This window comes from Ammospiza caudacuta, chromosome 1 (assembly GCF_027887145.1).
Source record: "Ammospiza caudacuta isolate bAmmCau1 chromosome 1, bAmmCau1.pri, whole genome shotgun sequence".
Classification (NCBI taxonomy): Eukaryota; Metazoa; Chordata; class Aves; order Passeriformes; family Passerellidae; genus Ammospiza; species Ammospiza caudacuta.
The window spans coordinates 155603926-155616213 of NC_080593.1; the positions used below are offsets into that span (position 1 = coordinate 155603926).

General features: G+C 44.7%; 1 protein-coding gene across 1 annotated transcript in view; it reads right to left on the reverse strand.

The window, feature by feature from the left end:
- Window positions 1–12288, reverse strand: part of LOC131562439 (maestro heat-like repeat-containing protein family member 1) — an 82608-nt gene that overhangs the window by 53856 nt on the left and 16464 nt on the right. The window contains exon 6 of the mRNA XM_058812209.1: window positions 4180–4278. Within this exon, the coding sequence (XP_058668192.1) occupies window positions 4180–4278 (99 nt within the window). The remainder of the gene's footprint in view (window positions 1–4179; window positions 4279–12288) is intronic.

A 12288-nucleotide genomic window follows, 5' to 3' on the forward strand; every position in this document is an offset into this window, starting at 1 on the left:
GGGTTTTCTTGGGTATTTTGGTGGGGGCCCTGCTCCTGCCCCGCCAGGCACTCCTGGATGCTCTCGCTGAAACGCTGCAGGGCTGGGACACAGAACGGTCCAGAAATTTCGGGAATTTGGGGGATTTTTTGGGAATTTTGGGGATTTTTTGGGAATTTTTTCAGATATTTTTTGGGTTTTCTTGGGTATTTTGGTGGGGCCCTGCTCCTGCCCCGCCAGGTACTCCTGGATGCTCTCGCTGAAACGCCGAAGGGCTGCCAACAGAATGTTCCAGAAAATTCAGGAATTTGGGGCATTTTGGGGGGATTTTTGGGGGATTTTTGGAGATTTTTTCTGAATTTTTTGAGATTTTTTATCAATTTTGGAGAATTTCTGAGAACTTTTTTATTTTTTTGAGGCTTTCTTGGATTTTGTTGGAGATTTTTGGTGATTAATTGTGATTCATTTTCGGGTTTGTCTGGAGATTTTGGGGAATTTTTTAGAGATGTTTTTTGAATTTCGGGAGTTTTTGGGGGGAATTTTTTGGGGGGAATTTTTTGTGATTATTTGGGATTTTTGGGGGAATTTTTTTTGTTTTCCAGGATTTTTTGGAGAATCTTTGGGGGGGGTTTTGGGGGGATTTTTTGGGATTATTTTTGGTAACTTTTAGGAGTTTTCTGGAAGGATTCTTGGGGAAGTTTTGGGAAATGTTAAAGATGATTTTGGGTATTTTGATGGGGCCCTCGGTCCTTCCCTGCCCGGCACCCCTGAAACGCCGCAGGGCTGCCAAGCACAGAATATTCCAGAAAATTTGGGTTTTTTTCGGGAATTTTGGGGATTTTTTTCTGATTTTTTTTCAAATTTTTCCTGAATTTTTTGTGGATTTTTTTCTGAATTTCCGGAAGATTTTTCTGATTTTTGGGGGAACTTTTGGGGAATTTTTGAAAAGTTTTTGAGAATTTTTTGGGGGATGTTTGGTGATCAATTGTGATTAATTTGGGGGGGGATTTTTAGGTGCTTTTTTGGGATTTTTTTTTTTTAAGTTTTTGGAAGAATTTTTGCTGATTTTTTTTTTTAATTTTGGGATTATTTGGGATTATTTTAGGGAATTTTTAAAATGATTTTCTGGGGATTTTTGGGGAAACTTTTTCAGATTTTTGGGGAATTTTGGGGGAATTTTAGGAAGATTTTTTTTTTAGGATTTCTGGGGAACGTTTTGGGAATTTCAGAGATTTTTTGGAGATCCTCTGGAATTATTTTTGGCAACTTTTGGCTGTTCTGGGGGCATTTTGGGGTGATTTTTTCGGATTTTTGGGGGCATTTTGCTCTGGCCCTTCCCTGCCAGGCTTTCCTGGGGGCTCTCACTGAAATGTTGCAGCGCTGGGGAAAATTCCAGAAATTTTGGGGATTTTTTGGAGATTTTTTGACAATTTTTTTAGGGCATTTTTAGGAGGATTTTTGGGAAATTTTTGTGGATTTTTAAAAATTTTTTGGGAATTTTTGGGGGGATTTGGAGGATTCTTAAATGCATTTTTCATCAATGTTTTTAGAGTTTTTGGTGATTTTACGTGAGTTTTCTTGAAATTTTCTTGAAGCTTCTGAGAAGCTTTAGGGGGCTTTTTTTGGGGAATTTTCCAGTCGGGTTTTGGGGAATTTTTTAGGAATTTTTCTGGGGTTTTGGGGTAATTTTTTAGGGGTTTTTTTTTGGGAATTTTTCCAGTGGGTTTTTGGGAATTTTTCTGGGTTTTTTGGGAATTTTCCGGTGGGTTTCAGGGGAATTTTTCCAGGGGTTTTTTGGGAATTTTTTGGGAAATTTTGGGGGGAATTTTCCAGGTTTTTTTGGGAATTTTTGGGGGATTTTCCAGGTTTTTTTGTTTTTTTTTTTTTTTTGGGGAATTTTCCAGGGTTTTCCAGGGAATTTTTGGGGAATTTTTCTGGGTTTTTGGGGAATTTTCCAGTGGGTTTTTGGGGAATTTTTCAGTTTTCTTGGGAATTTTTGGGGAGATTTCTGGGGAATTTTCCAGGGTTTTTTTGGAATTTTTCTAGGGTTTTTTGGGGAATTTTCCAGTGGGTTTTTGGGGAATTTTTCAGGTGTTTTTGGGGATTTTTGGGGAGATTTCTGGGGAATTTTCCAGGGTTTTTTTTGGGAATTTTTTTGGAATTTTCCAATGGGTTTTTGGGGAATTTTCCAGTGGGTTTTTGGGGAATTTTCCAGTGGGGTTTTGGGGAATTTTTCAGTTTTTTTGAGAATTTTTGGGGAGATTTCTGGGGAATTTTCCAGGCTTTTTTTGGAATTTTTCTAGGGTTTTTTGGGGAATTTTCCAGTGGGTTTTTGGGGAATTTTCCAGTGGGTTTTTGAGGAATTTTTCAGTTTTTTTGGGAATTTTTGGGGAGATTTCTGGGGAATTTTCCAGGGTTTTTTTGGAATTTTTCTAGGGTTTTTGGGGAATTTTCCAGTGGGTTTTTGGGGAATTTTTCAGGTGTTTTTGGGGATTTTTGGGGAGATTTCTGGGGAATTTTCCAGGGGTTTTTTTGGGAATTTTTTTGGAATTTTCCAATGGGTTTTTGGGGAATTTTCCAGTGGGTTTTTGGGGAATTTTCCAGTGGGTTTTTGGGGAATTTTTCAGTTTTTTTGAGAATTTTTGGGGAGATTTCTGGGGAATTTTCCAGGCTTTTTTTGGAATTTTTCTAGGGTTTTTTGGGGAATTTTCCAGTGGGTTTTTGGGGAATTTTCCAGTGGGTTTTTTGGGGATTTTTGGGGAGATTTCTGGGGAATTTTCCAGGGGTTTTTTTGGGAATTTTTTTGGAATTTTCCAATGGGTTTTTGGGGAATTTTCCAGTGGGGTTTTGGGGAATTTTCCAGTGGGTTTTTGGGGAATTTTTCAGTTTTTTTGGAATTTTTGGGGAGATTTCTGGGGAATTTTCCAGGCTTTTTTTGGAATTTTCCAGTGGGTTTTTTGGGGAATTTTCCAGTGGGTTTTTGGGGAATTTTTCAGGTGTTTTTGGGGATTTTTGGGGAGATTTCTGGGGAATTTTCCAGGGTGTTTTTGGAATTTTCCAGTGGGTTTTTTGGGGAATTTTCCAGTGGGTTTTTGGGGAATTTTCCAGTGGGTTTTTGGGGAATTTTTCAGGTGTTTTTGGGGATTTTTGGGGAGATTTCTGGGGAATTTTCCAGGGTGTTTTTGGAATTTTCCAGTGGGTTTTTTGGGGAATTTTCCAGTGGGTTTTTGGGGAATTTTTCAGGTGTTTTTGGGGATTTTTGGGGAGATTTCTGGGGAATTTTCCAGGGTGTTTTTGGAATTTTCCAGTGGGTTTTTTGGGGAATTTTCCAGTGGGTTTTTGAGGAATTTTTCAGTTTTTTTGGAATTTTTGGGGAGATTTCTGGGGAATTTTCCAGGCTTTTTTTGGAATTTTTCTAGCGTTTTTTGGGGAATTTTCCAGTGGGTTTTTGGGGAATTTTCCAGTGGGTTTTTGGGGAATTTTTCAGTTTTTTTGAGAATTTTTGGGGAGATTTCTGGGGAATTTTCCAGGGTTTTTTTGGAATTTTTCTAGGGTTTTTTGGGGAATTTTCCAGTGGGTTTTTGGGGAATTTTTCAGGTGTTTTTGGGAATTTTTGGGGAGATTTCTGGGGAATTTTCCAGGGTTTTTTTTGGGAATTTTTTTGGAATTTTCCAATGGGTTTTTGGGGAATTTTCCAGTGGGTTTTTGGGGAATTTTTCAGTTTTTTTGGAATTTTTGGGGAGATTTCTGGGGAATTTTCCAGGCTTTTTTTGGAATTTTTCTAGGGTTTTTGGGGAATTTTCCAGTGGGTTTTTGGGGAATTTTTCAGGTGTTTTTGGGGATTTTTGGGGAGATTTCTGGGGAATTTTCCAGGGGTTTTTTTGGGAATTTTTTTGGAATTTTCCAATGGGTTTTTGGGGAATTTTCCAGTGGGTTTTTGGGGAATTTTCCAGTGGGTTTTTGGGGAATTTTTCAGTTTTTTTGGGAATTTTTGGGGAGATTTCTGGGGAATTTTCCAGGCTTTTTTTGGAATTTTTCTAGGGTTTTTTGGGGAATTTTCCAGTGGGTTTTTGGGGAATTTTCCAGTGGGTTTTTGAGGAATTTTTCAGTTTTTTTGGGAATTTTTGGGGAGATTTCTGGGGAACTTTTCCGGGTTTTTTTGGGGAATTTGTTTGGAACTTGCAGGTTTGGGAGCGTTACCATAGCAGAGGGTGCATTTCATGGAGTCGGCGCGGGCCGTGGGCAGCAGCGGCAGCAGCGTCCCCAGGATGGAGCCCAGGAACGGAACCATCCCGAAAACTGGAGGGGAAAAACAGAAAAAGGGTCAAAACACAGAATTCCCAACGCCACACCCCAAAAAAACCCAACGTGCCCACAAAATCCCCAAATTCCCACACCCCACCTCCCAAAACATCCCAAAACATCCCAACGCTCCGGCCCCAAATGCCAACATCCCACACAATCCCAAACAATCCCAAAACATCCCAAAACATCCCAACATGGCAGCCCCAAATCCCCAAATCCCAAACAATCCCAAAACATCCCAACATTGCAACCCCAAATCCCAACATCCCAAACAATCCCAAAACATCCCAACATTGCAGCCCCAAATCCCAACATCCCAAACAATCCCAAACAATCCCAAAACATCCCAAACCATCCCAAAACATCCCAACATGGCAGCCACAAATCCCAACATCCCACAAAACCCCAAATCCCAAAACATCCCAACATGCCGGCCCCAAATCCCCACATCCCAAACAATCCCAAACAATCCCAAAACATCCCAACATGGCAGCCTCAAATCCCAACATCCCACAAAATCCCAAATCCCAAAACATCCCAACATGCCGGCCCCAAATCCCAAAACATCCCAATGTTCCGGCCCCAAATCCCAACAATCCCAAACAATCCCCAAATTCCAAAACATCCCAACATGGCAGCCTCAAATCCCAACATCCCAAACAATCCCAAAACATCCCAAAACATCCCAAACCATCCCAACATGGCAGCCTCAAATCCCAACATCCCACAAAATCCCAAATCCCAAAACACCCCAAAACATCCCAACATTGCCGGCCCCAAATCCCAACATCCCAAACAATCCCCAAATCCCAAACCATCCCAAAACATCCCAACATGGCAGCCTCAAATCCCAACATCCCAAACAATCCCAAAACATCCCAAAACATCCCAACGTTCTGGCCCCAAATCCCAACATCCCACACAATCCCCAAATCCCAAAACATCCCAAAACATCCCAACATGGCAGCCCCAAATCCCAACATCCCAAACAATCCCAAAACATCCCAAAACATCCCAAAACATCCCAACATGGCAGCCTCAAATCCCAACATCCCACAAAATCCCAAATCCCAAAACATCCCAACATGCCGGCCCCAAATCCCAAAACATCCCAACGTTCTGGCCCCAAATCCCAACATCCCAAACAATCCCCAAATTCCAAAACATCCCAACATGGCAGCCTCAAATCCCAACATCCCAAACCATCCCAAAACACCCCAAAACATCCCAACGTTCCGGCCCCAAATCCCCACATCCCAAACAATCCCAAACAATCCCAAAACATCCCAAAACATCCCAAAACATCCCAACACTGCAGCCCCAAATCCCCAAATCCCAAAACATCCCAAAACATCCCAACGTTCCGGCCCCAAATCCCAACATCCCACAAAATCCCCAAATCCCAAAACATCCCAACGTTCCGGCCCCAAATCCCCACACCCCAAACCATCCCAAAACATCCCAAAACATCCCAACATGGCAGCCCCAAATCCCCAAATCCCAAACAATCCCAAAACATCCCAACATTGCAGCCCCAAATCCCAACATCCCAAACAATCCCCAAATCCCAAAACATCCCAACGTTCCGGCCCCAAATCCCAACATCCCAAACAATCCCAAAACATCCCAAAACATCCCAACATGGCAGCCTCAAATCCCAACATCCCAAACAATCCCAAAACACCCCAAAACATCCCAACCTTCCGGCCCCAAATCCCCACACCCCAAACCATCCCAAAACATCCCAAAACATCCCAACACTGCAGCCCCAAATCCCCAAATCCCAAAACATCCCAAAACATCCCAACGTTCCGGCCCCAAATCCCAACATCCCACAAAATCCCCAAATCCCAAAACATCCCAACGTTCCGGCCCCAAATCCCCAAATCCCAAACCATCCCAAAACACCCCAAAACATCCCAACATTGCAGCCCCAAATCCCAACATCCCAAACAATCCCAAACAATCCCAAAACATCCCAAAACATCCCAACACTGCAGCCCCAAATCCCCACATCCCAAACAATCCCAAACCATCCCAAAACATCCCAACATGGCAGCCTCAAATCCCAACACCCAAACAATCCCCAAATCCCAAAACATCCCAAAACATCCCAACGTTCCGGCCCCAAATCCCAACATCCCAAACAATCCCCAAATTCCAAAACATCCCAACATGGCAGCCTCAAATCCCAACATCCCACAAAATCCCCAAATCCCAAACCATCCCAAAACATCCCAACATGGCAGCCTCAAATCCCAACATCCCAAACAATCCCAAAACATCCCAAAACATCCCAACGTTCCGGCCCCAAATCCCAACATCCCACAAAATCCCCAAATCCCAAAACATCCCAACGTTCCGGCCCCAAATCCCAACATCCCAAACAATTCCCAAATTCCAAAACATCCCAAAACATCCCAACATTGCAGCCCCAAATCCCAACATCCCAAACAATCCCAAACAATCCCAAAACATCCCAAAACATCCCAACATTGCAGCCCCAAATCCCAACATCCCAAACAATCCCAAACAATCCCAAAACATCCCAACATGGCAGCCTCAAATCCCAACACCCAAACAATCCCCAAATCCCAAACCATCCCAAAACATCCCAACGTTCCGGCCCCAAATCCCAACATCCCACAAAATCCCCAAATCCCAAAACATCCCAAAACATCCCAACGTTCCGGCCCCAAATCCCAACATCCCAAACAATCCCAAAACATCCCAAAACATCCCAACATGGCAGCCTCAAATCCCAACATCCCACAAAATCCCCAAATCCCAAACCATCCCAAAACATCCCAACATGGCAGCCTCAAATCCCAACATCCCAAACAATCCCAAAACACCCCAAAACATCCCAACCTTCCGGCCCCAAATCCCCACACCCCAAACCATCCCAAAACATCCCAAAACATCCCAACACTGCAGCCCCAAATCCCCAAATCCCAAAACATCCCAAAACATCCCAACGTTCCGGCCCCAAATCCCAACATCCCACAAAATCCCCAAATCCCAAAACATCCCAACATGGCAGCCTCAAATCCCAACATCCCAAACAATCCCAAACAATCCCAAAACATCCCAAAACATCCCAACGTTCCGGCCCCAAATCCCAACATCCCAAACAATCCCAAAACACCCCAAAACATCCCAACGTTCCGGCCCCAAATCCCAACATCCCAAACAATCCCCACATCCCAAAACATCCCAAAACATCCCAACATGGCAGCCCCAAATCCCAACATCCCAAACAATCCCAAAACATCCCAAAACATCCCAAAACATCCCAACATGGCAGCCTCAAATCCCAACATCCCACAAAACCCCAAATCCCAAAACATCCCAACATGCCGGCCCCAAATCCCAAAACATCCCAACGTTCTGGCCCCAAATCCCAACATCCCAAACAATCCCCAAATTCCAAAACACCCCAACATGGCAGCCTCAAATCCCAACATCCCAAACAATCCCAAAACACCCCAAAACATCCCAAAACATCCCAACATGGCAGCCTCAAATCCCAACATCCCACAAAATCCCAAATCCCAAAACACCCCAAAACATCCCAACATTGCCGGCCCCAAATCCCAACATCCCAAACAATCCCCAAATCCCAAACCATCCCAAAACATCCCAACATGGCAGCCTCAAATCCCAACATCCCAAACAATCCCAAAACATCCCAAAACATCCCAACGTTCTGGCCCCAAATCCCAACATCCCAAACAATCCCCAAATCCCAAAACATCCCAAAACATCCCAACATGGCAGCCCCAAATCCCAACATCCCAAACAATCCCAAAACATCCCAAAACATCCCAACATGGCAGCCACAAATCCCAACATCCCACAAAATCCCAAATCCCAAAACATCCCAACATTGCCGGCCCCAAATCCCAACATCCCAAACAATCCCAAACAATCCCAAAACATCCCAACATGGCAGCCTCAAATCCCAACATCCCACAAAATCCCAAATCCCAAAACATCCCAACATGCCGGCCCCAAATCCCAAAACATCCCAATGTTCCGGCCCCAAATCCCAACATCCCAAACAATCCCAAAACATCCCAAAACATCCCAAAACATCCCAAAACATCCCAAAACATCCCAACATGGCAGCCTCAAATCCCAACATCCCACAAAATCCCAAATCCCAAAACATCCCAACATGCCGGCCCCAAATCCCAAAACATCCCAACGTTCTGGCCCCAAATCCCAACATCCCAAACAATCCCCAAATTCCAAAACATCCCAACATGGCAGCCTCAAATCCCAACATCCCAAACCATCCCAAAACACCCCAAAACATCCCAACGTTCCGGCCCCAAATCCCCACATCCCAAACAATCCCAAACAATCCCAAAACATCCCAAAACATCCCAAAACATCCCAACACTGCAGCCCCAAATCCCCAAATCCCAAAACATCCCAAAACATCCCAACGTTCCGGCCCCAAATCCCAACATCCCACAAAATCCCCAAATCCCAAAACATCCCAACGTTCCGGCCCCAAATCCCCACACCCCAAACCATCCCAAAACATCCCAAAACATCCCAACATTGCAGCCCCAAATCCCAACATCCCAAACAATCCCCAAATCCCAAAACATCCCAACATTCCGGCCCCAAATCCCAAAACATCCCAACGTTCCGGCCCCAAATCCCAACATCCCAAACAATCCCAAAACATCCCAAAACATCCCAACATGGCAGCCTCAAATCCCAACATCCCACAAAATCCCCAAATCCCAAAACATCCCAAAACATCCCAACATTGCCGGCCCCAAATCCCAACATCCCAAACAATCCCCAAATCCCAAACCATCCCAAAACATCCCAACATGGCAGCCCCAAATCCCAACATCCCAAACAATCCCAAAACATCCCAAAACATCCCAACGTTCCAGCCCCAAATCCCAACATCCCAAACAATCCCCAAATCCCAAAACATCCCAAAACATCCCAACATGGCAGCCCCAAATCCCAACATCCCAAACAATCCCAAACAATCCCAAAACATCCCAAAACATCCCAACATTGCAGCCCCAAATCCCAACATCCCAAACAATCCCAAACAATCCCAAAACATCCCAAAACATCCCAACATTGCAGCCCCAAATCCCAACATCCCAAACAATCCCAAACAATCCCAAAACATCCCAACATGGCAGCCTCAAATCCCAACACCCAAACAATCCCCAAATCCCAAAACATCCCAAAACATCCCAACGTTCCGGCCCCAAATCCCAACATCCCAAACAATCCCAAACCATCCCAAAACATCCCAACCTTCCGGCCCCAAATCCCAACATCCCACAAAATCCCCAAATCCCAAAACATCCCAACGTTCCGGCCCCAAATCCCAACATCCCAAACAATCCCCAAATCCCAAAACATCCCAAAACATCCCAAAACATCCCAACATTGCCGGCCCCACATCCCAACATCCCAAACAATCCCCAAATTCCCAACCTCAAATCCCCAAAATTCAAAAAATCTTTTTCCTTTTTTTTTTTTTTTTTTTTTTTGCATTTTCCTGGATTAATTCCCAGATTTTCCCAGAATAATTCCCAGAATAATTCCCAGATTTTCCTGGATTTTCCCAGAATAGCTCCCAGAATGATTCCACAATGAACTCCCAGACTTTCCCAGATGAATTCCCAGATTTTCCCCATCATTCCCAGATTAATTCCCAGGTTAATTCCCAGATGAATTCCCAGATTAATTCCCAGATAATTTATGGATTTTCCCACATTTTCCAAGAATAATTCCATAGTAATTCCTGGATTAATTCCCAGATTTTCCCATTTAATTCCCAGATATTCCATGTCAGTCCCAGATGAATTCCCAGGGTGAATTCCCAGGTGAATTCCAGGTGAATTCCCAGATGAATTCCCAGATGAATTCCCAGATGAATTCCCAGGGTGAATTCCCAGATGAATTCCCAGGGTGAATTCCCAGGTTAATTCCCAGGTGAATTCCCAGGGTGAATTCCCAGATGAATTCCCAGATGAATTCCCAGATGAATTCCCAGGTTAATTCCCAGGTGAATTCCCAGGGTGAATTCCCAGATGAATTCCCAGGTTAATTCCCAGATGAATTCCCAGGGTGAATTCCCAGATGAATTCCCAGGTGAATTCCCAGATGAATTCCCAGGGTGAATTCCAGATGAATTCCCAGATGAATTCCCAGGGTGAATTCCCAGATGAATTCCCAGGGTGAATTCCCAGATGAATTCCCAGATGAATTCCCAGGTTAATTCCCAGGGTGAATTCCCAGGGTGAATTCCCAGGTGAATTCCCAGGTGAATTCCCAGGGTGAATTCCCAGGGTGAATTCCAGATGAATTCCCAGGTTAATTCCCAGGTGAATTCCCAGATGAATTCCCAGGGTGAATTCCCAGGTTAATTCCCAGGTGAATTCCCAGATGAATTCCCAGGGTGAATTCCCAGGTGAATTCCCAGGGTGAATTCCCAGATGAATTCCCAGATGAATTCCCAGGTGAATTCCCAGGGTGAATTCCCAGATGAATTCCCAGATGAATTCCCAGGTGAATTCCCAGGTGAATTCCAGATGAATTCCCAGGTGAATTCCCAGGTGAATTCCCAGATGAATTCCCAGGTGAATTCCAGATGAATTCCCAGATGAATTCCCAGGTGAATTCCCAGATGAATTCCCAGATGAATTCCCAGGTGAATTCCCAGATGAATTCCCAGGGTGAATTCCCAGGTGAATTCCAGATGAATTCCCAGGTGAATTCCCAGGTGAATTCCCAGATGAATTCCCAGGTGAATTCCAGATGAATTCCCAGATGAATTCCCAGGTGAATTCCCAGGGTGAATTCCCAGATGAATTCCCAGATGAATTCCCAGGTGAATTCCCAGGGTGAATTCCCAGATGAATTCCCAGATGAATTCCCAGGGTGAATTCCCAGGGTGAATTCCCAGGTGAATTCCAGATGAATTCCCAGGGTGAATTCCCAGATGAATTCCCAGATGAATTCCCAGATGAATTCCCAGGGTGAATTCCCAGATGAATTCCCAGATGAATTCCCAGGTGAATTCCCAGGGTGAATTCCCAGATGAATTCCCAGGGTGAATTCCCAGGGTGAATTCCCAGATGAATTCCCAGATGAATTCCCAGGTGAATTCCCAGGTGAATTCCCAGGTTAATTCCCAGGTGAATTCCCAGATGAATTCCCAGGGTGAATTCCCAGGGTGAATTCCCAGATGAATTCCCAGATGAATTCCCAGGTGAATTCCCAGATGAATTCCCAGGTGAATTCCCAGGTGAATTCCCAGGTGAATTCCCAGATGAATTCCCAGGTGAATTCCCAGGTGAATTCCCAGATGAATTCCCAGGTGAATTCCCAGATGAATTCCCATTTCTGTGGTCTCACCGTTGGCAGCAGCCAGGCCGGCGAGGGCAGCGCCGCGGGCGGGAGCAGCCGCAGCGGCTCCTACATTTTCCCCACAATTCCCAGATGAATTCCCAGATGATTTCCCAGATGAATTCCCAGATTTTTCCCCAGAATTCCCAGATGAACTCCCAGATTATTTCCCCTCTCACCGTTGGCAGCGGCCAGGTCGGCGAGGGAGCGCATGAGGGGCAGCGCTGCGAGCAGCTGAGGGAGCAGCCGCAGCAGCTCCTCCATTTTCCCCACAATTCCCAGATGAATTCCCAGATGATTTCCCAGATTTTCCCCAGAATTCACAGATTTTTTCCCAGATGATTTCCCATGTTTTCCCCATAATTCCCAGATTTTTTCCCAGATTTTTTCCCCTCTCACCGTTGGCAGCGGCCAGGTTGGCGAGGGCAGCACCGCGGGCGGCAGCAGCTCCTCCATTTTCCCCAGAAGTCCCAGATGAATTCCCGGATTATTTCCCAGATTTTCCCCAGAATTCCCAGAATAATTCCCAGATTATTTCCCAGGTTTTCCCCATAATTCCCAGATTTTTTCCCAGATGATTTCCCAGATTTTCCCCATAATTCC